Below are 25,748 nucleotides of genomic sequence, written 5' to 3'. Positions count from 1 at the left end.
AAGGACAAAAGCACAGTAACAAAGATAGAGTTGACTTCCAAATGCCCATAAACTACTCAGACTGTGTTACTCCCCGTTTTTCACGCGTGTGTGTGTGTGTGTGTGTGTTTGGACTGCAGCCTACGTGGTTTTCTGGTGGTGACAGCTGTGCGCGGCGAAGGCGGCCCAGTGCCTGCGCTGTTGTACGCCAGAACAGCGACGTAGTATCGCGTGCTGGGTCGAAGTCCGGACACCCTGGCTGTTGTTTCCAGTCCGGCTGTCCGCACTCGGTCTGCTGCCTCCTGACGTTCGTGCTGCCGCCAGTAGCGGATCTGAGGACACACATAATTCCCAAGTATGACTTTATTGGAATAACAGCCTTGAATCCTTCTTTTGAAACCTTTATTTCTAACGTGAAAGGAATCAGAAACACTACATACACACATGACTTTGCCATTGATTTAAAGCACCACTGCTCTCCAACATGTGGACTGTATATGTGTATATTCTATAGGTTTTTTTGGTCTATACTGTGCATAATTATGGTTACAGTTGTTGTTTTCTGCTCTGGGGTTGCAGATGCAAATTAGCCATGTAGATTATTTGAGTTATGTGCACTAATGTAAACGTACTGATATATTTCCTTTTGGTGTCTGACTTGGTCGAATGAGGCGATCAAGCTTGATCACCAATAGTCAATAAAAATCTAGAATCAACTTCACCAACATACATAAGGAACTTGCTGGTATCAGCTGGTAGATTTAAACAATCTAAGTCAGTTTGAGCAATTTTGAGACTAAAGCTTGAGCTTTTTTTCTGTCAGGTCATTGAAATTCATCCCTTTCATCTTCTTGTTGATTTCTTTACTTTCTTTTCCAAAATGTGATTCCAACAGCTTCTCACGGCAAAAAAAATATATATGTGGTTACTTTATATTAATGAAAAACATGGAAAACATCATTACCAACCAAATTTAAATAAAATCATGAATCAAATTTATGTCTAAAAACAGCAACAAAACATTACAATTCATCAGGAACATGAATGAATTAAATAGATAACATACTACATCAAAGGAACATGTAAAAGGTAAGAACCATGTATGCTAGCAAACAATGCATGCATGGTTCACATGTATGGATGCATAAACCCAGATAATGAATAATATTCAAATCTCTTAACTTCTGAAGGCAGTTTGCTGCCCTCTACTGGTTATTTCCTGTTGGTTTTGAATATGGTTTTAGCTGAATTCTATTAGCGCAGAAAACACCATTAGACTCTGATCTTGCAGCCCTTCCCCACCTCGTATCCTCTCAGGATGCCGTTGGCACTGAGCTGCTGGACGGGGTCCCATGACACCTGGATGTCAAAGGCCGTCAGTGCTGTGGCATTGATGCTCAACGGTCCCACCGTTGGTTCTGTGAGGAGGCGGCAAGAGGTCAAGAGGAAAACATTCATGCAAGTATATTGGCAGTATGGTTCAATGACATGCTTCGCGGTGTTGACATGAAAACGAGCATTTCCAATCAATCTAGCTTTCCATTTGCTGCATCTTTTAAATGGAATACATTACAACAAAAGCGGTTTTGGACGTTTGTGTTACAAAATAGGACAATGCACAGCAAATCCTGAAAAGCAAAGACATCAATCAAAAAAGATAAGACAAAAAAGAGGCATTGTTAAGAGAGTTGAAGATAAATACAAGACACTAAACAATTACAAAAACTACGATAAAAAATATGAAATCCTCCACAAAATAGATGAAGTAAAATAACAATATCTTAAAAGAATAAATTCAAAGGGTCAAGTCAAATAATGATGAAACAATAGACAAAACATACATAAAAATAACATAAAACCATGAATCATAAAGCCCGTCATAAAAAGCCAGTCTAAACAGATGTTTTTAGTTTATGTGGAAAAATATCAATATTTTCAGCTCCTCTACAATGAAGGTGAATACCAGTGAGCTTACTGAGATCAATCCACTTCATGCTGGGTTTGCTCTCTAGTGGTGACAACAAATGTTGCAGGTGGAGTTCCCCACCAAATTACAGAAGCATCCCAGCAATAAACCCATACACACGGTTTGACCGCCTCAGCATGCTGCCGTTTATGAATGAGAAGACCATCACGGCTGCTTGGATGGAAGGTGAAACAGTGATGAAAGAAGGAGGTGAGAATAAAGGATGTATGTAGGATTCAGTGTTTTATTTATTCTGGCAGCTTTAACCCTTTTATGACCAGAGTCGGATGTGACAAGTTGCAAAGTAACAAAAATTGCAACCACATTATATTTGTCTCTTAACATTTAATTCATAATTTCCATAGTCCCCATATACGAATGAACATGATCATTACTGCCTTCTTTAGTCATCTGCTAAACAGCCCAATAGATAACAAATAGAAATTCAAAAATAACAAACGTGTCTTGCTTGTGCAACAATTGCCAGACAGACAGAAAATGGAAGAGCGGTCTACATTTTTGAGGGCCTGAGATACTCGCTGTGATAAAGGACCAGAATCTACAGTGGAAACTGTGACCGGGCTGTTACTGTGCTGCCTTGCTCGATAACATTCTTCATCATCTAATCATCTCGTTGTCATCACCTTAGTTCCATAAATAGTTTATCAGTACGGTCAACTGATCTGCCCCAAAATGGCAACACACAAGGGTTTCCATCTTGGCCTACGTTAACTCCTCACATCAAGTTCTGGGAGAACTGGGTGTGATTTTGTGAGATCTCGCTGGATGACAGCCAAAGAGTCATCATATAAAGATCTTGGCATATTTAGATGGTAAACATTCGTATTTGAGTAATGGGAGGCTTGTTGGAGAGCGATTGGAACAACCTGTCAGTAACTCACCTTCCTCTGCAGAGTGGACCACAGCGATCTGGCTGAAGGGACCTTCTCCTCTGCGGTTATAAGCCTTGATCCTCACCTCAAAGGGACTGTACGGCGTCAGGGTGTCATTGTAGTACACATAGCGGGATGACTCCACATGGGGAATGCCCACCACTGTCCATGACAAAGTATCTTTCTTCCTGAATGCCAAGATGTAGCCAAAGCCATCACCGTTCTGGTACTCCCTGGCCATGGGCTGGAGAGGTCAGTAGAATGGGAGTTGTGAAATCAATCCTAAAATCCTCACTGACTGACTCACAGACATGATTTATGTATGGTTTATTTGAAAGGGACAGTTACAGAATATACTGCAAGATGCATACATAACAACTACAAAATATAAGTCTCATCGTGCTAGCAGCAAATGCTAAGTTGCTCGTCCCTCGAAGAGCTCAAGAGGCCTTTAGATACACTTGTCTTCCAGTCCTTAAGGTAAAACCAACAGGAGATATGTGTTGGATAACAAACAATAAATTTTAGATGTAAGAACAGCCTGGTCATAAAACAATGGTGAAAACACTGTTTTGGCACCCTGACACTGAAATGAAAGTAATGAGTCTACTGCCTCCCTCCATGCAATATGTGCTCACCACACTTTGCTTCACCTACCGTCCAGGTAATTATGAGCTCACTGCGGTCTCCTCCCCCTCCTCCAAGTCCACTAGGAGCCACTGTGGGAGCTGAGTGACACATGGAAACAAAATCATATACAGGGCACACAGCATATATGCTTGATAGAGAGGCATTGGCTGTAAAAATGATGTTTTTTAAACATACTCCCAATTGGTTTAGGAGTCCGTCAGCTGTCCTTTGTACAATTTGTTTATACAGAGAAAACCTACCCACCCTAACAAGTGAACCAAAACTTCCCAAAATTGTTATGCCGCAGAAATGTCAGATACCAAGTAACCCAAAATAAGAGAAGAAACATGAGAAAATTCACTGTGTTAATCAGTCGGATGAGTCTGGGGAAGAGCAAGAGAGCAAACACCAAACAGATCCAAGTTTCAGACTCATGTTGTGAGCCTAAGTACACCTACTGTGTTCACATCTGCCCTAACAAACTGCGCCGATACGGAAAATGGCCTGGATGCAAACTACACAACCCTAAACCTTCAGCTTGGGTCACACGAAGCGACAGAAGCAGCAGAGACTAAAGCCTGACACTCGAGACGTGTAACCTGAGCGTAGTGACAGTCGCTGCAGTCATCAGCCACACTCTGTCATGTGATGGTGCAGGTATTTAAAGTGACACAACCTCCCTAGTAACAGCTTTGTTGCCGCTGCATGATGATCAGCACCATACACACACATATAAATGTCTATTTATAAGTGTAAATCTAGAGAACTGTGGAACGTTCTCTAAGACTCTTGGAACAACATTCCTGCCTAGAGTCCATAACAAGTTTGTAGAACTTTGTTTAAAAAGGTCAGTGAACTGAATTTCCCTTGTTGGATCAGTACAGTTCACCTTACGCTCATTGAAACCAAGTGATGATTAACCTCAGAACGTGTGTGTGTGTGTGTGTGTGTGTGTGTGTGTGTGTGTGTGTGTGTGTGTGTGTGCGTGCATGCATCCATGCATGTGTGTGTGGTCAAACCTCACCTGCTTGCTGAGTACGGATGGTATGTGAGGGCATGCTGGGCTCTCCGCTGCCCAGGATGTTGCTGGCGATGACCTGGAACTCATAATCCATCCAGGGCATCAGTCCCATCACACGAGCCGACTCTGCGTTCCCCTCGATGTTCACCGGCTCTGGAGAGCGTGCATTTTTGACGAGCAAAGACATGTGAATAATCGACCTCAGCTGTTGTTTATTAATAATACATAGAACGTGTAAATGACAGCCTAGTCAGTCTGGCCATGTCTTGTAGGATTCTAAAGTGAAGCCCTCAAGTGCGCTTGAATATATTTGCTATACTAGAGCATCACCACCAATACTGCTGATGTTGCGCTGAGCTCACTGCCAACAGGGAAACACCTGCGCTGTTACACAGTGTGTGTGACAACAACATGCCATCACGAAAGGTAACCATAGAGATGAGATTCAGACATAACCATAACCATGCCCATTCTGATGCTTCCCCTCTGTTGTGTTGCTGCTGACGAGCCATGTTGTAACCGATCGCCATCACCATTGTTGAAAATATCTGCGTCCTCAAATATCGCTGACATTCTTTTGGATTAACGAACAGGGGGCTGAAATGCGTAAACACGGATCAGGATGTGAAAATAAATCTGGGCTTTCCATGAATTCAAGTAAAAACTCAACATGAGAATATGCAGTTTTCTGGGGTCAAAATAACCTTATGTGACATAGATCTCATTGTTCCGTCTGCAGGTGCTCAGGAGGTCTTGAAACTATCCTGGAGGTAATTTTTGGCATGCGTCTGCGACACACAAGAGACAGACTTCCCTACTTCCCTCTACTATTACATATTATACATGGAATGTGGACACTGGATAAACTCTAAGCAGCCTATCAATTCCTAAAACACTACAACTATTAAATGTTTGTCTGAACTGCTGTCAAATGACTGAATGTGCTCCGTAACGTATTTTCTCAGGATTGTTTCAGCTGAGTCCTAACACACCCACCTGTCCTCATCTTCTTCCACTCTGACGAGAGGGTCGAGCGGCCCATGACCACATATTTGCCGATGGGACTGTGGTTGTCATAGCCACGACTCCACCTGAGCTCCACCGATGTCTCTGCAACGTTCTTCACCAGTAAACCTCCAGGAGGTCCTGGGGGGCCTGGACACAACACAGGATGGTGACTGTTAGATGGAGCAATGTGGGAACTAAAGAGCGGCGTGAAGTCCAAACACCTCAGTCATCCTTCCCTCTAAAAAAAAAAAATCACATTTCTCGTCAGAAAACCCTCAGAAAAGTTTTTGGGCTCATGGACCAGGAAGATCCTCTGGTTTTGCTCTTCATGTTCCATGGAGCAGAGCAAAAACATGTAGTGATGCTGCTTGCAGACGTTAGAGTCCAAGGCGCTGAAACAGCTTTCAGCGATGTGCATGTGCAAGACATACATATACACACATATACATACAGACACGTCAGTCCCGTGGGAAAGATACGACTGCAACATAATTTTATCAACTCCAGGAAGAGAGCAAAACACCATTCCATGATTGTTCCAGTACTGTCTATGACTTTTTGAGTTAATCCCATGACTGAAATGTAAAATCCATGCAGGCCTATCCCCCCCCCCGACAGACACTGATATGTATGCATTTTGATGCTTCCTCATTTGAGGTATTTTGAGGTCACATGATTTAATATATTCCCTCAATTTCAATAATTTGTGGACACGAGATAAGTGTTTTGTTTAAGTATCCAAAAGTATAAAAGGACTAAATTCCTGGGGCTTTAAAATATGTGTATTTCTCTCTCTCTCTTTGGCCACTCCAGGGTTCAGTAGATAAGAGATCATTAGGGGACTGATAAAGATCTTGAGTAAAGAATCTACAGTGGCATTGGTATAAAACAATCTTATCAATTCCCATCAATTAAATGAGACTTGTTTGTCTTCTAAACTGTCGGGTTTCAGGCTTTAACTTGATGTATTAGTATGTTCTGTATTGGAGGAACACTAGATGAGAGGGCAGCTGTGATGCGTCTTACCTCGGACCACCAGTTTGGCTGAAGCAGAGGAGCTGTCCACCACAGTTTGAGCCGTGCACGTGTACGTCCCTGCCTGGCTCAGCTGAGCGTTCACAATCAGCAGGTCACCAATGGTCTCCTTCTGACAAGCCGAAGAAAGGAAAGGCGGTGACATAAAGAGACAGAGGAAAAGAACAACGATGTTTCCTTGCTGGCACTGTTATGGTAACGTCAATAACTTTCACAAAATTGATTTTAAATTAGTTTTGAACACAGCCTGGGCCTACTTTCAGGAGAGGCATAACTCTATGGTATGATACTCTTACATTCTCCCTTCACCTGTAGAGAAGATGCATACATGAATTCAGTCAGTCCCCCAACACCATGGCATGGGTATGAATGTGGAATTTATGTTTTTGTCACATGAACCTGGTGTTTTGGAAAGACAAGTGATGTTGGATTTCAGGGGGACGTTGAGCAGTCAGGGTTTGGAGGTCAGCTTGGCAGTAACACTGGTAAACATGTGAACAGAAGGATCAGTGGCAACCTTGTGGCTTGCTCATGGGGATTATGCTTGGATATCAAATGGATTAGAGCAAGCCAAGACCTAAACGGGACAGGTGGTGAGAAAGTTGTGGTGTAACAGGCAACAAGTGTTGCCGCTCAAGTTGCAGAGCTACAATTTGATCCGTGAACATGTTTGAGCTGTGTTGTCAGTATGTGCATCCAATTTTACAAATATAGTTCATTGGTTAACATTGTCATCAGTGATTAATCAAGGTCAACTTGATCTTTATCACATAAAAGTCAAGTGAATGTTAAATTTGAAGTCAGCAAGAAAATAAAAATGAATGGAACGCACAAGCTCATCACAATCTGCACTACTGTGTGGGAGTGCTGAACTGGAAGGGTTATAGTCGGTTATTTTTTGCCTCAAATCAAAGTTTGTGGATTACCAGCCTGGATAAAGACGATGTGGATTTTACCAGAGGATACGCTTGAGAGATGGCAGTCCAACATTTTGAGGTGGTTTTACTGTTGTTAGCCATCAGTCACAGTTAGCTTAAAGCTAAATATACGTAAATATACGCACTGCAGTCTGCAGCTGGGGAAAATCCTCTTTGTGAGGTCATGACACCTATATTTATCAAAATCATGCATAGGGTTTTTCTAAATATCACTTTTCTTCCTACGCTTTTGATTCTTTGTCCACAAATGCTGGTGGTGCAGAAGTAAAACTGAAGAAACTCTTCAATTCTGATTCAATCTTGTAAACAATGATGTAGTATCTTTCTTGGTGAAATTATGTTATTAATAAAGATATTTGTTTATTTTCAACAAATCCCACTAGAACCAAAACTAACAATGTTGCATAAAACTGAAAAACGAATTTATATTCTCTCCTCACAATATAATAAAACATATCAGAAACCCAAAGATTCACGTGTCTTCATTACCATGAAGACAGACAGACTCACACACACAGACCCCCCCCACACACACACACACACACGTGCGTGTGCTGCCTGCAAGCTATCCACCAGATGTGACACCACTCACCCCCTCCACTCGGTGGTAGGGCCCAGCAGAGTCCTCCAGGTCCAGCAGGACCCCGTTGAGAGCCCAGGTGAAGGTCAGGTCCATGGTGGGATCGTGGGAGGCGTGACACTGCAGCGTGACATTCTCACCCTGATTGATGTCTGCGTTGGAGGGAGCCAGGGTGATCTTAGTGGCATCTGTGGGCCAGAGACGGGGGTTTAAAGTGAAAGCCAGAAGCATGTGAATCCCTCGTCTCCCCCAGATATCTCAGGTCGACACTATTATGGGCCAGTACGAAAAATAAAATCACGATGCAAACTCATTTATTCCTTCTGCTGTCAGGCTGCTAAATGCTGATAGAAGCCAACTTGCAGAAACTTTGCCGAAACCAACCCTCTGCACTACCACACATCTTTGTTGTGGTTGTTTTTGTCTTCAGTTTGGAGTTTTTAACCGGTTAATCTGCAAACTTCCGCTGGTATGTGGATGTTGACGTCTGTTGTTAGCATATTTACTTATTTATTAAGATGAATGGGATAGGCTGGAGGAATGATTTGGCCTCTGGGGCTAATAAAGTATTCTGATCCTGAATCGGAATCTGAATACTGATAGAAGAATAACCAGTGACACACTTGTGAGGTTAACTTTCATGGGGAAATTGCGTGGTTCACTGTAGTTTTTAGTAGTAACAGCAGCGATGTGTTTGTGCTACAAATCTGTACAAGCAAATTCATGCCATCTGTATTGAACTCTGCATCTCACAATCATTTCAAACTAACACATAACTGAATTTTTGATCACAGTATGTCTTTAGGAAGATGTTTTCCTGTTTTAACAACACTTTTGTCAGCACACTTCAGTGTCTATGTAATAGAAACAGTTTGATAAACATTTGACATATTTTTCTGCAATAAATATTTACTCACTTACTGGCCATGACCAAAAGCCCTTCTTTGTGGCTGTATTGCTTATTTATTCATTCTCATTGTATCAACATTTTATTATTGACCACAGTGATATATTTCTATATTCATATAATTAATAGTCTACTTATTTTGTGCAGTCATGGCTTTTATTCAGGATTTATGATTTATGACCCCTGTTTGTGTCCTAGCCAATTAGGTTTTTTGTTGTTACTGGGTTTTTTTGTTTTCTTTTTGCTTTGGTATGAATTTTATTGATTGATTGATCGATGGCTTTTGTAATTGATGGGTAGAATGATCGATTGATTTAAGCAGTATTTGTGATGTGCTCCAGTTTGGCTCATGGCAGACATATAGTGTACCTCAAAAGAGCAAATATGAACTGTATGAATGGCGTGTGTTTGGGTGTGTGTGCGCGCGTGCCTGTGCATGTGTGTGTGTGTATGTACCTCTGACGGACAGGTGTCCAGTGCTGTTAGCTTTGCCCAGATAGTTTTCAGCAAAGCAGGTGTATTTCCCCTCATCTGCTCTGCTGATGTTGTAGATCCACAAGATGCCATCTGGAGTTACTGTCACCCTGAGGAGAAGCATGCGGCCATTTAGGTGAGTATTAATCATCCAAGTTCATAGATGATGTGATCAGATCACAAACACACTCACTGGTAATCCAATTTGATGGAAAAATAAAGACCTTTTTTTGTTGTTGCTTTGTTGTACTGCGAAAGTGTTCCCGTTGTTGTGTCCAACCACAATATCTCAGCTCTCACCGGTGATAAAAAGCATATCTTAATGCGTGTTATTAATGTTATTAATCCTCTTTAACACCCGTGGTTTCCCTGTGTGGATGCTGATGTCAGGTACCAGCACACTCCACTAACCTTCAGACTGCTACTGTACGAATAACCAAGTTAGTTAAAAATAGCCCTTCAAGGAAAGTTCAACACACAGATTAGGGCTGACCTTTACTGGGAATGATGGCACATGGCACAAAGAAATATATGTCCCTTTCATCATGACAGCAATAGCAGCCTTAAAGGAACGAGCCCACATGGTTTGTTGAATTTCTTTCATTGGGTCTTTCGACTAACATATCGATTTTCTATCGTTCAACATTCAAACTGTATAAGATCTGTCCTTTATACAAAAAGCTGGGGCTACTGAGAAAACAAGGCACTCTGTCTGCAATGCTGCGTGTTCAAAAAAGTGCCTATATTGTCCTCTCCCTCTCTCTAATTAATACATTGGCATGAAGATGAAGCAGTCTTAGTGTGGTGTGTGACACCAGCGCATGTTTATTTCAGGTGTGTGTAGTTGTTTGAGGTGGTGTGTATGATGCACAGATTGCTGACTCACTGTAAGTGGATGCTGAGCAGCTGCACTGGGCTACAGTTAAACTATAAGGAGAGGACATTTATACCTGCTGCTGTTGGTGAGTAGCTCGGTCCCACGGCTCCAGAAAAGGCTGGGCTTTGGAGCAGCACGTGGGCGACACTCAATCATCACTTGGCCCCCTCTGGCGGCAGGGATCAATTTCCGTACAGGATTCAATCGGAAGTCTGGAGCCTGAACTGCAGAGACAGTCAGAGGTAGGATGGAGAGAAGGCGTCAGACTGACAATAGCAGGAGAGGGAATCGACCGGTGCGTCACCTCCCCCCCTACCTTGGACTCTCAGCTCAGCAGTGGAGTATATGGTGCCATGCTTGTTCTCAGCCACACACTGATACATCCCAGAATCCTCCAGAGCCAGGTTGCTGATCTTCAGACGAGCTCCAGCTACCTCCATTCGGTCCTGGGGAGGTAAGAGGGGATGTGGGAGGAGAGAAAAGTGGAATGAGGGGAAGTAAGAGGGATGTGAAGGTGTGTCAGGAGCAGAACAGTTACTGTCTGTGTGTTCATGTGGTAAACTGACTACAAGTGTTCAGGAAAGATATGAACTGATCACAAACAAAGATTTTGTAGACTTTTTTTTAAATGTTTCACTCTGCAACCTGATTTTGACACCGAATGCTACAAAAGTTCTCATTAATATTTACCACTACAGCCTCTATTAGTCACACTTAGGGAGGCAGAATTATACAGACCCAATGTGATGAGATGACCTTCATATTTGGTGAATCACGGTGAAGAACTGTGATGGAAATGATGATTCAAACAAATTAAATGACACTGTGAGTCAGAAGTCACAACTGAATCGGTGCATCAGCAGCTTTTCAACAAAACAAACCTCTAAATTTCTGTGTTTTTATGGTTTGAAGGCAAGTGATACCGAATGTAGAAATGGCAGGAATTACAGACGTACTTTTTTAATGTCATTATTTTTTCCACTTTTAAAAGGGTTTTTAGGAAGTGTCAAGCCCTGATCAAACTGATTAAGGGTCTAAGAACAGAGGACATCAAACCACGTAGAGTGTGAAGAAAATTCGGATTTTATGATTTCAGGAAATATGAAAAAATAATTGATTGACTTTATTTATGTGTTTATTATTTATTGCATTATTAAAGTTAATCAATTATTTCCATCCATTGTCTTAATTATTCCTATTAAGGGTCGCGGGGGGGTGGAGCCTATCCCAGCGGCTAAGGGCGAGAGGCAGGGTTCACCCTGGACAGGTCACCAGTCCATCACAGGGCCAACATACAGAGACAAACAACCATTCACACTCACAGCCACACCTACGGTCAATTTAGAGTATCAATCAACCTAGTCCCCAAATTGATGTCTTTGGACGGTGGGAAGAAGCCGGAGTACCGGAGGGAACCCATGCAGGCACGGGAGAACATGCAAACTCCACACAGAAAGATCCCGTGCCCGAGCCGGGACTCAAACCCAGAACCTTCTTGCTGTGAGGCCACAGTGCTGACCACTGCACCACCGTGCCGCCTTAATCAATTATTTTTTCAGGAAATATGAAAAAACGATTAATTGACTTTAATAACGCAGTAAATAATAAACACATAATTAAATGAAAACAGAAACACACATAAATAAAGTTTAAAATAAATATATAAATTAAACAGACTAAAGCTGGGCATACACAGCATGAGTACATCCTTTTCAGTGTAAGTTAACGCTCCTGATTTGATGTGGTCGCAATCTACTGGCAGACCCATATGCACTTGCAGACCATTGCAGCGATTGACAACGGTCAATAAAGATTCAATCAAAAAGGATTTGGCTTTGCATCTTTCAGAAGACTTTGTTCAAGTTGAATCAGCTGTTTAAGAAGAAGCTGTTGTATAAATGGAACTGTACTCCTAGTACGCGGCATATCACTGACGGACTTTCAAACACTACCTCCTACTTGATGTACTGAGAAAAAGGCTAGAAAGTCAAGGAGGTGACTCTGCTTCCCCTGAGCGAGAGCATGACTACAGCCAACCAACATTTTTGACAAGTCAGAAATCAATCTGGTCATTGGCCAGCCAGATGAGTCCATGATCGGTTCTCCCTTGAGCACTGCATGGCAGATAATGACAGATAATGCTAAAATTAGCTGAGAATTTCATGTGACTCACGCAGCTCAAAAAAATGGGCCAGAAACTGGCTACAACTGTACAGTGCCAAGCTGAGCAAAACAAATCCCAGTGACAAGCAGGCAGGTTGAACTAAACATCTAACAACGAATGAAAACAGAAAACAGAACTGATGAGACAATGAACAAAAGATGGTAAAACATGATGCTAGCAAGGACGCATTTCAGGACTGTTCTTCAGCGAAGTCAGTCATTTCATTTTACTGCCATGTAAAACTCAAAAATATTTCGAATGGATTTTTTTTACAGATGAACATGTCTTTTGTGTGTTACCTGCGTAGTGAGTGGTTGTCCGTTGCGTAGCCAACGAATGGAGGGTCGTGGTTTACCGGCAGCCAAACAGCTCCACTGCAGCTCAGAGCTGATCTCCACCTCTGAGTCACTCATCACCTGTAACCACTGCGGGTGGGCTGAAGAGATAAAAATATACATACAGGGACAGGCATGACATGAAAGGCAGAAAATGGCAGTCGATGGAAATTATGATAAATTGCTGCAAAGTAAACAGATCTCCACCTTGCACATTGATGCGTCCCTGATATGTATCAACTCCCTCTGAGTTGTACGCTTCACACTCGTAAATGCCCTCGTCATCAAAGGAGAGGTCTGGCAGGATGAGGGTCGGACTCTCGGCACTGGAACCCGCCTTGGACGGCATCAGTCCATCCACCTTTTTCCATCGCAGTTTGGGAATTGGACTGAAAGACAATACACTGAGATTCAACACTGATTTCCATTTCCATTAAATGGTTGACGCTTTTCCTGGTGCGTGTTTGAAGAAGGAGTATACGAAGAATGCATCATTAATGTGCTTCTATCTAAATGTCAAGCAAGCATTAAGCATACTGCGTATATATTGCAGAAGAAGAAATGTGCATTAGGTGTGTTTTCATCAGCTTGTTTGGAGGTATAAGAAACAAAACTGATGGCTGAAACAAACACAGCAAAGAAAAGTTGTTTATCCGTGAAAAGTAGAGAGAAGTCTTGAGGTATTACCCTAAACTGGACAGTTTGTAGTTGTTGTTAAGTGCCAGCTAGTATTGGATATGCTGGCAAAGAAGACAAAGTTTGGGATTATCTGACAAAAAAATGGTGGTGGAAAACACTTTAATTGTGAGTTAAAGATCTGAGTTTCCATTTCCTGTGCATCTGACCTTTTTTGAAAATGCCCAAAAAAATTTCAAGCAGGCTCAAAAAAATTGCAAAATTGGGGAGTTAAAAAAAAACAAAAAAACTTGTTTCCAGTTTCCACCACGCATTCAGCAATGCTTACCTACTTCTGGATTTAATGTCTCATTCATAGCACAAAGTAATGAGTGCAGGAGAGGTGACAGAACATCACCCTGTGATGGACGAAAGTCAAAGGCCTAGTTATTTTGACACGTTGACACTCATCAAGAAATTGGAGGTAAAGTGAAAGACAACAGCAGATAGAGAAAGGGACATAGAGTTACCAGACATTTTGGAGAAAGACTGAGCCAAGAATGAGTCTGGAGACTTACTTTCCATAGGCGAAGCACTCTAGCTGGGCAGTGTTTCCAGCCAGGGCATAGGTCTCTGCTGTGAAGCGCAGTTTGATGCTTGGAGCTGACTTCCTGGGATTGGCTAGAGTGAAACAAAAATTAAATTCTGCTCAGGAGGCTCACGTGTCTCATGATGATCTAATCAGGACCACTGTCTCAGTGTTGTGCTGTTTATTTCGATTTCAAACAGGGGCTATTGTTAAAGCATGACAACTTTTCCACTCTAGGAAACCTCAGGGTTCGCATTTTACCATGTTTTTGTTTGTTCCACTGAGCTGAGCTTTCACATCTAGCTGCAGCAGTGAGCCCATTAGCCTGCCAGTGGCTCATTGAGGCTGCTTCCTACCATCAGGCAGCACAGTGAGCTGGTTGGGCTTGCTGAATGTGCTTTTGCTGCTCATTTCCAGATTGATGGTGGTGAAGCAGAAGTAGTTCCCAGTGTCGTTTGGCTCTGCTTTGGCTAGGTACAGGTTCCCTGTCACCTGGGACACAAACCGGCGGCCATCATTTTGCTTGATGAAATTAGGAAAGTCGTTGAGGAACCATCGGTAGGAAAGAGCTGCAGAGAGGCAACATCAGAGCAAATCAGATTTCGTGTCATTAAATCAGAAGCTACCAAGTTGTACTGGTGCTCAGATCTCACTGATTCTTACATTTACTTTGATACCATAGTCTCCTAGAGCTGGGTGAGACCATAGGTTGGCTTTTCACAGGGGACATGGGACTCAATAGTTTTCATTTAATTCATTTTACAAAGTACAATCACTTTTTAACCTAATTTTAAAAGTAATTTATTAATCACTTCTCCAAACAGAAAGCTTAAGTGCAGAAATTGTGTTTGTTTAACATGTAAATGATTAAATCTCTGACCAACGTAATGGACAGTTATTATTTACTCAAATTATGAAAGTGAAAGGGTCAAAATACAAGTGGACTTATAAGTGTGTGTGTGATTCCCATGGTTATCTGTCCTTATCAGAGGGAAGGCGGAAGGGTGCGAGAGGGAGAGTGGGGCTCAAGTGTCATCTGAAAAGCACCCTTCTCCACATTCTGATTGTGATCTTGTCCTGTCAGCTACTAGCTGTTACAGCCTCTCTGACAATTTGTCAGTGACTGAAAACCATTTTCCAGCTGACAGCTTATCATTTGAGATGCTATTAAGGTGTCAATTTCCTTAAAAAAAAATCTGAAAGTCTCAAAGGCAGGATGTAAAGGATTCCTGAACGGGGGTGGGGGGCAGGGGGGTACCTGGGTAATGTGGAGGTGGCTGGCAGGCTAGGAATGTTCCTACTCCTTCATATGCTGTCTGAGGGCTCCTACTGTCTGAAGGGAAATCATCAAGGTCTGAAGAAAAGAAGAAAAGGATTGATCAGGAAAGAGGTAAAGTAATACATCATAGTAGTAGTAGTAGTAGTCGTAGTAACAAAATTAAGTTTGTGGAGATTTAGTGTACAGTAAATCCTCTGTGTTCTTGACGAATAATGATTTCTAGTGTGTCTGCCCAAAAAGGCCTTGCGTCACTCACAGCCAAATTTGAGGTTAGCTGCTCGGCTGATGATGGTGCCACAGCGGTTGATGGCCAGACACTGATAGGAGCCCGTGTCTCGATTAGACTCAGGTCTTACAATCACCAAGTTACCGGCTACCAGCGAGTAACGGATGTCCAAACCCAGCGGGACCTCTGTACCGTTCACAAGCCACCTGCAACACGATGGAAAAGTAACGATTATATACACGACAGAACATAACATAGTGGACTTACAGGAGCACTTTCATGAGAGGAGGAGCCATAGAATCCTTCAAAGCCCTACAGGACTGAACAAGTGCTCTTTGTTCACTTTATGAATTGCAGCTATTTAGTTCCATCCATCCATCCATTTTCATCTGCTTATCTTGTGAAGGGTCGCGGGGGGGTGGAGCCTATCCCAGCAGCTTTCCGGCGAGAGGCAGGGTTCACCCTGGACGGGTTGCCGGTCCATCGCAGGGCCAACATACAGACAGACAACCATTCACACTCACAGTCACACCTACAGTCAATTTAAAGTATCCAATCAGCCTAGTTCCCATTTTCATGTCTTTGGACGGTGAGAAGAAGCTGGAGTACCGGAGAGAACCCACACAGGCACAGAACATGCAGACTCCACACAGAAAGATCCCGTGCTGGAGCTGGGCCTCAAACCCAGAATCTTCTTGCTTTTAGGCGACAGTGCTGACCACTGCGCTTAGTTATTACATGGCAATATATGCAACCACACAAGGTGGATAAAAGAAGACTGGGCATTGGTGGTGGTCTGCATATGTTTGGGAAATGCACTATACAGTATGTCAAAAAGATTCCAAATGTTGATTCCTTTCATCAGAAGCTCGTTTCTCGGATTTATCCACGGTTGGGCTAAAGGAGAACGAAAAGTTCAACAAATTGCATGCCGACAGGTGTTGCACATCCGCCATTGTAAGGAGTATTTTGTAAAACTAGAATTTGAATGTGTTTTATTTTGATGCTACAAGATCACCATAACCTTCAAATTCAGAATTACATAAAAAAAAACTGACAAAGTAAAATAAAATGAATTTAAATCAAATACTCATTATTTACTTTACAAAGCCACAGGGAGCCGCAGCAGAGGGATGGAAGGGCCACATGGGGCCCCAGAGCCGACCCATGCCTTTGGCCACCAGGAGTTGGAAGAAACAGCCTTTTTTGTGACAAGTTCCTGGTGAAATCATCTAAAAGTAAATATTAAGGTTGTGAAGACCGCTGCCTCACTTGCACATAGAAAACTTCCCATGTTCATATGTTACAGACTCATGACTTATCTCTGCTCGGTGAGGTAACTCGGAGGATGCACATTACTTCTAGGCAGGATTTAAGATGACTTGTATTTCTGTTTTATGCTGCTGTTATCTCCTGTCCATGCAACTACAGTTTTTTTCATCAGACTGCAACTGATTTGCCCATTCATTAACACCCGTAGAAAAAAGCAATTGGTTGGATAATAAATGTGAATATTTCCAAGCCGTTTAGACAGTGGAGAAAAGGTACATTTTTCAGCCTTCCTGTCAGCCATGACTGAATATACATGTGCTCTCCAGCCACCTCAAAGACCCATCATAACTAAAGCTTTTTTTTTATTACCACAATTAAAATGAAGACATTTAACAGGACTATATTCAGAAAATCTTTTTATTGTTTTTTGGATCGAAAATCCATTTTTTCAGATACGCGGGAACCCTGACATTGTCTTTGTGTGGTCTTCTCTTTGTTCAAACTCTTCTCTACACTGGTGAGAAGAATTTTAATCCATCAGTTTTTGTTCATTATGGGACAACTCTCAGTGTGTGTGTGTGTGTGTGTGTGTGTGTGTGTGTGTGTGAGAGAGAGAGAGAGAGAGAGAGAGAGAGAGAGAGAGAGAGAGAGCGAGAGATGCATTACCCACCTATATGAGGCAGCTGGACTGGCTCTGGCCTGACAGCTGAGGACCACCTTTCCTTCACTCAGGCCTTCTGGGTAAATCAAACTGCTTGGCTCTTCTTCAAATAATGGCCCACTGTCATGACCGGACACACACACATCTCCACCTGGAAGTGACATTTTTAACAACACACACATCACACAAACTGAACCACAAAAAAACCTAACTGCTAAATGCACAGCCGGAGGTTTATTCATTTCATCAAAGCCTAAGTGTCTCATTTACTGGGGATGCTTTTCTTGTCCTTGGTGTATAAAAGAAACCCAATTACAACCATGGCCCAAAACTGTAACACAACCTAAACTGGGGCCCAGAATTATGCACATTAGCATTTTCATGATGTTTCATTTCCATCAATGGAAGTCTAGGACGCACTGCTGGATCCTGACATTACATCAATTTCCTCAAAATTATCGATTGTGTTGGTACTTGCAAAGGTTATTTATATCAACGACACTGTTCATGATTAATATGAGTTTCGGGTCTTTTCTGAGGGAAACGTTTTCAGGTTGATCCTCTTCAATGCTGTGAAAGCAAAGTAAAATCCCCCCAGTTTTATTCCCCCAAATGTACAACTGTATTAATAGCCAATAATGCATTGCTGAAATAGAAGGTGCGTCATCTGGCAAGATTTTTTTTTCTCCCTTACAAACAGATGCATGCAGATGACTATATCCTGTGAAAACAATTATACCTGCTGTTGTGATTGCATTTTGAAATAGTTTGCATCAATCTCTCAAAAGAATCTTAGACCACTGTATGTTGCATGGCTCAGCACATCATATTCAAATTGTATTTTATGCAGAATTGCCTCCTCTAGCAGTAATCAAATCCATTTTTATGCATAAAAAGCCTTTAAAGTGTTGAGAAGATGAGGAGATGAGTGTGTGCAGGTGAGCCTTCTACCTGAACACACTTTTTTCCATTACAGTAAATAAGTAAATTCAGGTATGAATAAATAATAAAAACATAATAATCCATTTTTCGACTGGGATTTACTGGTACACTGCTGCAAACCTGGCCACCATTTTAAAAATGTTTGCACCTTTCCACTGTACGGACAGACCAGATTTATGACATGATCATTTCTCCAGACTTCAGCACTTCAGTATATCAGTTCAGATGCCGTGACCTGGGGGAGCCAGGTCTAGCCGGGCCCAATCTACTGTATCATTTATCACTCTGGTGCATTTGTTCACAACCAAAAGGGAGGAAATGGTGCACTTGGAGAAAAAGGGAATTTCCAGCAACTACCATCTAAAATAACAATCATGCAATATTAATCAGGCCCTGAAGTCTCTTCATACACTGTATCCCTGTCATACACGTACACTGTATTTTCAATACAACTGTGCAGAAATGTAATCTTTCTTTACCCAGGAACCTTTTCTAATAGCTACCTGGACATATGCATACAGAGTTTTAACTCATCAGTGAGTTTGGAAGGACGTTTGTGAATTTTTAAATATATTTTTATATGCTTGTGGAGTGAATAAGACCGGCTTTTGCGTCCCTTGTTCCTGCTGCTATGTGTTTGAAGACAAGCTCTACAAATGATATCCCTCCGAGAGGAATCGACAACCCCACCCCCACCCCTGAGTAATTCATGCATTTACTCATGCTGGGTCAAGATTGTGCCCATCCCTCATTCCTCTTGAAATAGCTGCATCTCAACAGAAAAGAGTAAGAATATGTTGCTCTGTCATGCTGCTGTGTGTGTATGCATGTGTGCATGTGTGTGTGATTGACTTGCCAAAAACAGGCCCCAGAGCCGTTGAGCTGAGGACCAGTAGACACAGCAATAACTCCATCTTCTTCTTCTTGCTCTTCACAAACAGATCAGTGGCAAATGCGGTCGGAACCTTGTGAGTTGATGTCACAGGCCAGTGATGTGTGCAGTCTGTGCAAGGAAGAGAAATAAAAGAAGTTTTGAGCAAGAAGCAGCATTGAAGAGGGGAGTTATAGTCCCGAATTTAGTGCCGGATGTAGTTGGCACAGCTCTGAATACTCAAGATAATTGGACAGAGCTTGCATGGTCAAATATGACTTCCTGCTTGCAGGAGGCACTGGAGATGACATTTGGCACACATTTGATGAATTGTACAAGTGTATATACGGATGTACATTTTCATGAAAACTTAACAGTGCAATATGGAGATAAATACGCCTTCATATGTCCACTAGGTGGCACAACAGTAAACCCACTAATTATACAATTAAATTACATGACATTAAACAATCTTATATTTTCTGTAATTCAGATGATGAAGTTTGCTTCATGTTATGTGGCACTATAACTGGGCTGGACATTGGTGTACAGAAGCCAGAGACCAACCTATGTCATGTCATTCAATGAAATTTTAAAAGCTTTGCAATTTTATGAAAGTGTGAAATATACTTGAGGCAAATGACGGGTGAACTTCATTCATGTGCCAAAACACAAAATGCAATTTGACTGACTAATGGCCATGGCCTCAGACTTGGAGGTGCTGAGTCTCATCCCATCGGGCCTCAGCCTCACATTCGGCTGCGAACTGCATCATCCGGTCATTGTTTGATGGAGCTACGAGGACCACGTTGTCTACAAAAAACAGAGACATCCTCCCGCCACCAAACTCAACACCCTCCACCATCTGCGTCCACCGAGAATACTGTCCACAAAAGTCATGACCAGAGACCAAAGGGCAGCCTTGGCAGAGTCCAACCCTCACTGGGAACAAGTCTGACTAACTGCCTGCAACGCAAACCAGGCTCTCACTCCGTCCGTAAAGAGACTGAATGGCCCTTTGAAAGGGGCCATCCATCCCATTCTCCTGGGGTACCCTCCACAGGGTGCTCCTGGGAACACGGTCATAAGCCTTCTCCAAATCCACAAAGCACATGTGGACTGGTTGGGCAAACTCCCATTCCCCTTACAGCACCCTAGTGAGGATAAAGAGCAGATCCACAGTTCCACGGCCGGGACAAAAACCACACTTCTCCTCCTTGATCTGAAGTTTGACTATCAACCTGACCCTCCTCTCCAGTACCCTGGAGCTCTGCCACCGCAGAGTTGTTTCACTGCCTTGGCGACCTCTGCCCCAGAGATTGGACGATCCCTCTCCAAGTCCTCCCAGGACTCTGTTTCCTCCATGGAGTACAGGTTGGTGAAATTGAGGAGTTCCTCAAAGTATTCTTTCCCCTGTCCAACAATCTCCCCGGCTGATGTCAGCAGTCTCCCATCCCTGGTGAAGACAGACAGTGTGAGCAAGTTGCTGCCTTACCCCCCCCCCCCCCCCCCCAGGTGACAGACGGTTTGACTGAACCTTTTCTGAACTGATCAATGGTCATCCTCCATGGCCTCAATGAACTCCTCCCATGCCGAGTTTTTACCTTGGTGACTGCTGCAGCTGCACACTACTTGGCCCTCCGATACCAGTCGGCTGCCTCTGGAGACCCACCAACCAGCCACGTCCTGTAGCCCTCCTTCTTCAGTCTGATGGCTCCCCTCATCTCTGGTGTCCACCGACACATTCGTGGATTACTGCCGCTACTGGCCCCAGCAGCCTTGCGGCCCTAGCAGCCCAAAGAAGCCACCTCGACAACTGCAGAGCAGAACAGGGTCCGTTTGGAATCAATGTCCCTCACTGCCCCCAGAATGTGGTCGAAGCTCTGCCGGAGGTGGGAAATGAAGATCCACCAGGCTTTCCCAGCAGAGCCTCACTACTCATTTGGGCCGACCAGGTCTACACGGTGTCCTCCCCGGCCATCTGATCCAACTCACCACCAGATGGCGATCAGTTGACAGCTCAGCTCCTCTCTGAGTGTCCAGAACACACAGCCGCATATCCAATTATACGACTATAAAATCGATCAAAGACCTACGATCTAGGATGTCCTGGTCATCCTTATGTTCGAACATGATGATAGTTATGGATGAACTGTGACTCACACAGAAGTCCATTAACTTAAAACCACTCAGGCTCAGGTCGGGCCTGCTGTTCCTCTCAATCACACCCCTCAAGGTCATGCTGTCAGAGCCCACGTGAGCATTGAAATCTCTCAGTAGGACAGTGGAGTCCCCAGTTGGGACACCATCCAGCACCCTTCCCCAGGACTCCAAAAAAGGGTGGGTATGCTGAACTGCTGTTCGGCACATAAGCACAGACAACAGTCAGGATCCATTCCCTGACCTGAAGGTGCAGGGAAGCAACCCTTTGGTCCACCGGGGTAAACCCCTACGTACAGGCAGAGAGACTGGGGGCTATCAGAAAGCCCACCCTGGCCCTCCGCCTCTCACAACTCCGGCAAAGGACAAAGTCCAACCCCTCTCGGGGATTAGGTTCTGGAACAGTAGCTGTGTCAAGGTGAAACCAACTACATCTAGCTGGTAATGCTCAACCTCTTCCACCAGCTCCACCTCCTTCCCCACCAGAGAGGTGACATTTCATGTCCCAAAAGCCAGCTTCCATAGCTGGGGATCAGACCACCAAGGCCCCTGCCTTGGTCTGCTGCCCGATCCACAAAGCAACGAAACCTTCTGATTCGTCCTGTGGGTGGTGGGCCCACAGGGGGATGAGTCCATATATCCATTTCAGGCTGGGCCCAAGCGGGCCCAATGGGCAAAGGCCCAACCACCAGGTGCTCGCCCACAGGCCCCTACCTCCGGCCTGGCTCCAGGGAGGGGCCACGGTAACCCTTCAGTCTGGGTACACGGCCTCCTCTTGTTCTTTCTCATGAAGAGTCTTTTGAACCGTTCTTTATCTTGCTCAAAACTTTGACACGGTCACCAGGGGAAGTGAGGATCGAATAAGCGACCCTTCGATTGCTAGATGGCTACTCTAACTCCGAGCCACGCCGCCCCCATGTTCTATTCTTGTTTGAAAATGTATAGGAAGCAACGTCCCTGTTTTAAACTGAATTAGATGAATGGATTTGAAGTGCAGGCTGCATGGTGGTGCAGTGGTTAGCACTGTGGCCTCACAGCAAGAAGGTTCCGGGTTCGAGTCCCGGCTCAGGCACGGGATCTTTCTGTGTGGAGTTTGCGTGTTCTCCCCGTGTCTGCGTGGGTTCTCCCCGGGTACTCCGGCTTCTTCCCACCATCCAAAAACATGCAATTGGGGACTAGGCTGATTGAATACTCTAAATTGACCGTAGGTATGAATGTGAGTGTGAATGGTTGTTCGTCTCTGTATGTTGGCCCTGTGATGGACTGGCGACCTGTCCAGGGTGTACCCCGCCTCTCGCCCGTTGATGCTGGGATAGGCTCCAGCCCCCCCGCGACCCTTAATGTGTAGGAATAAGCGGAAGATGACGATGGATGGATGGATTTGAAGTGCAGTTTTCATTTAGGTGAGTTCTTGACCTCAGGATTGCACTGCAGCTACGAATTGCTCCTGATGAGGCTGTGAATGTCCCAGATTGCTCATTTGCTGAGTGACTCACAGTCAGGGACAGATGAGGAAGACTCTGCTAGTTCAAAAAAGGTTAAACAAGTCGCGATATTAAATTAAAGAAAAACTAAATCATTTATAGCTTGTGGCTTTTTTTCCACCATGAGAGTTGATCCCCTGGTGCTGGAGTCCGATGATAATCCTAGTATACTGGAGAAGATACAGATGGCGCTTCAGTCACACATTAAGAAACTTTCCTTTGATATGTGTGGAAGCTCCATTTGAACTTGCTACTATGATTAGCAGCAGGTGCCTTGGCTTATGCTGCGCTCCAGTAATTGAAAGCTTTTTTCGGCAGGCAAGATCCTCAGTCTTCCAAACCTGTGATCCAAAGTGGAAGACATACACGAGGCTGGCCTGACTTCACTGGTGCAGTCTCAAAAGATGAACTCTGCATGGCCTCCTTAAGGCTTTGCACTAGCTATGAATGTTCAGGAGTGTAATGTATTGTTGCAACTTATAACTTCTTTAACTATGTAGTGTGTTTCATGTAGTGTATATTTACACCTACTTTACACCCCTCTCCCATTTTTAGGTCATGTTCCCATTATCTTATTCACAGTGTAGGCATCTTCCAAAATCGCCCATGCGAAATACAGTGAAGTTAGAATATTCATGTCAATACATTTTAAATCTAAAAACCCTGTTGGTCCCCTATCTCACGAGTTTATACTGTTTTTGTGATAAATCATCGCTTGGTTGAACCCAGAATGTCATACGTGACATGAAAAGTGAAACACAAAGAAAATAAACACGACACAAAGACAAGAGGAGAGCTGCAAGAAACATGCAGCCACTAACATTCGAGCAAAAGACGATGTACAATGTTTTTCAGGCTACACGAAAAGATAATTCAAACAAGCCATCAAAAATCAATTGACTAAAAGTAATTTTCTGTCTTATCCCTATGATACATCAAGAACAAGAAATACCTTATGACCACAGCTGTGTGAAAACCATCTCCATTTAGAAAGTATAAATTTGACAGTATAACATACATGCCATTTACTTATTTGTAAGAGAGAATAAGGTCCCCTGAGGGTCAGCTTTCAGCAGCGAACCTGATTGCATCAAGAGCACAATCATATTCTCCTCTCATCAAACTGTCATCGGAACACTTGTGTCTGACAGCAGGCTGAAGCTCTGGGGCTTCCTCTGTGCTAGCCATAAGATGACTGCTCGATCTGTCTAACAGGACCCAAGAACAAAGAGGATGAGGAGCTGTCCCCGAAGTAAGAGGCTGCCTCTGCCTGTTGCAGTGAGTCACTGAAACCTGCTTTAGGGAAAACACAATGCTCCTGTTGTCACTGTTCCGGATAACTCAGTTAATGAACTACATGACTGACATACTGAAGAATCACCAATACCCAGTTCACCATTTATCTCTGGAATGCACTTTGATTGAGTCAGTCTTGCTTTCCACTTGGGTGTGATGAGTCTCAAACAGATACATTTACCAAAATTCTCAATGACAATTCAATTAAATCATCTTGATGAAATCTGTATTTTCCCACATTACTATAAAAACCTATCAGTATCTTCTGAAATGTTGATAAATATTGAGAGATGAATCAAGAGGAGATGGTAAGTGTGAGACCAGTTGTATCAAGGAAAGGCTACTACGACTACTGAGTCTCATTAAACATGTATGACCCTGAGAGTTCATCATCTATTGCCTTTACTTTGTGACCGTCACTGATGAATCCAAGACAGAACTTTGCATGCAGATCTTCCCTTCAGCCTTCCCTTTGGTTGTGAATGCTCCCATGTAGGGGTGTGAATTGATACGTTTTTATCAATATCGATGCCATTGTCGATTCTGCCTGTCAATCCAATTCCTTACCAATTCTCTTATCAATTCCTGAGTAGTTCATTGAGGGGTAAAAAGGAGTTCTACAAAGTCTCCTGCACCAAAAGTAACACTTTTTTTTTTTCTCTTGCAAGGCGACAGCGTGCTAATGAAGGATATTTAATGTGAACGTTACCATTGTCAACGGAGGAGCCTCTTTGGCAAGCAACATTCGTACCCATACGCAGGCGGTCAAACACTTGGCATTCTTGTAATTTAATACTGTGCCTGGTGGATAAATGCTTCTGCATGTTGCTGGTGTTCCCACCTTTGCACAATATCACAGCATTGCATACGGCAGCATTTTCGTCGCATTTTGTGAAATGGAGCCAGTCTTTCGATGGCATCCTCCTCTCCATGATGCTGCTAAAGATGGTAGATACAGACGTGATGTCGCTGCCTTGTGTAGTCTGATTCGTTGCAGAGTGTGACGGAATGTACCACAACGTAAAACTGCTGGAAAACAGGAAAACGTCATGCAGGGAAAAGAGAGAATCGTTAAGAAGAATTGATAATGTTGGAGGCGTACAATGCCGATGGAATTGGTTAGTTGGAACCAGTGACTGACTCAGAACCTGTTATCCATTCCCATCCCTTCTCCCATGGAGTGCTGCAATTCCTCACGTAACAACACAGAAATTAGCTCAAATCTAGCTTTGTTGCCACTTTCAACCTGCTGTGCTACTAAGCGTCAAGGGTCACCCAGTACACCAATTCCTGTTGATTAATTTTGAAAGAGCAGCTAATGGTCATGTGCCACACCAATGGCACATTTGATCACTCAGCTACTCAGTGACTTACCATCTGCAGTGCCAGTTTGTTAAATCCAGCGCCCCAGCTTGTGCTCCAACAAACCAGTCTAAGCACAGTGTTAATCAGTCATTGAATTTGTCAAGTTATCAAAAAAGAAACAACAACAAAAAAAACATGAATAATATAAGAATACAGAATATATGTTATATGTAAATGTTAA

The 25,748-nt window shown here is 43.3% G+C and overlaps 1 protein-coding gene across 4 annotated transcripts in view; it reads right to left on the bottom strand.

Moving 5' to 3' along the window:
• The window catches only part of cntn2 (contactin 2), a 53,206-nt gene that overhangs the window by 8,600 nt on the left and 18,858 nt on the right, over window positions 1–25,748 (bottom strand). For 3 of the 4 annotated variants that reach the window (XM_086198357.1, XM_086198358.1, XM_086198356.1), the window contains 19 exons: window positions 19,248–19,394; window positions 17,459–17,600; window positions 15,547–15,722; window positions 15,270–15,365; window positions 14,368–14,580; window positions 14,001–14,103; window positions 13,015–13,196; window positions 12,772–12,908; window positions 10,625–10,754; window positions 10,382–10,532; window positions 9,414–9,541; window positions 8,063–8,238; window positions 6,524–6,644; window positions 5,486–5,644; window positions 4,493–4,642; window positions 3,496–3,566; window positions 2,848–3,082; window positions 1,282–1,397; window positions 125–311 (listed from right to left, as the gene is read on the bottom strand). In XM_086198357.1, coding sequence (XP_086054483.1) covers window positions 125–311; window positions 1,282–1,397; window positions 2,848–3,082; window positions 3,496–3,566; window positions 4,493–4,642; window positions 5,486–5,644; window positions 6,524–6,644; window positions 8,063–8,238; window positions 9,414–9,541; window positions 10,382–10,532; window positions 10,625–10,754; window positions 12,772–12,908; window positions 13,015–13,196; window positions 14,001–14,103; window positions 14,368–14,580; window positions 15,270–15,365; window positions 15,547–15,722; window positions 17,459–17,600; window positions 19,248–19,305 — 2,731 coding nt within the window. In that variant the 5' untranslated portion in view covers window positions 19,306–19,394. Of the gene's footprint in view, window positions 1–124; window positions 312–1,281; window positions 1,398–2,847; window positions 3,083–3,495; window positions 3,567–4,492; window positions 4,643–5,485; window positions 5,645–6,523; window positions 6,645–8,062; window positions 8,239–9,413; window positions 9,542–10,381; window positions 10,533–10,624; window positions 10,755–12,771; window positions 12,909–13,014; window positions 13,197–14,000; window positions 14,104–14,367; window positions 14,581–15,269; window positions 15,366–15,546; window positions 15,723–17,458; window positions 17,601–19,247; window positions 19,395–23,924; window positions 24,017–25,748 lie in introns of those variants that run through there. The other variant, XM_086198355.1, reaches the window with a different exon arrangement.

The sequence above is a fragment of the Aulostomus chinensis genome, chromosome 3 (assembly GCF_037954235.1).
Source record: "Aulostomus chinensis isolate RoL2024-O1b breed Wild chromosome 3, RoL_Achi_v1.0, whole genome shotgun sequence".
In the NCBI taxonomy this organism is placed as follows: Eukaryota; Metazoa; Chordata; class Actinopteri; order Syngnathiformes; family Aulostomidae; genus Aulostomus; species Aulostomus chinensis.
The sequence above is the reverse complement of the archived record's forward strand: the minus strand, read 5'-3'. Positions and strand labels throughout refer to the sequence as shown.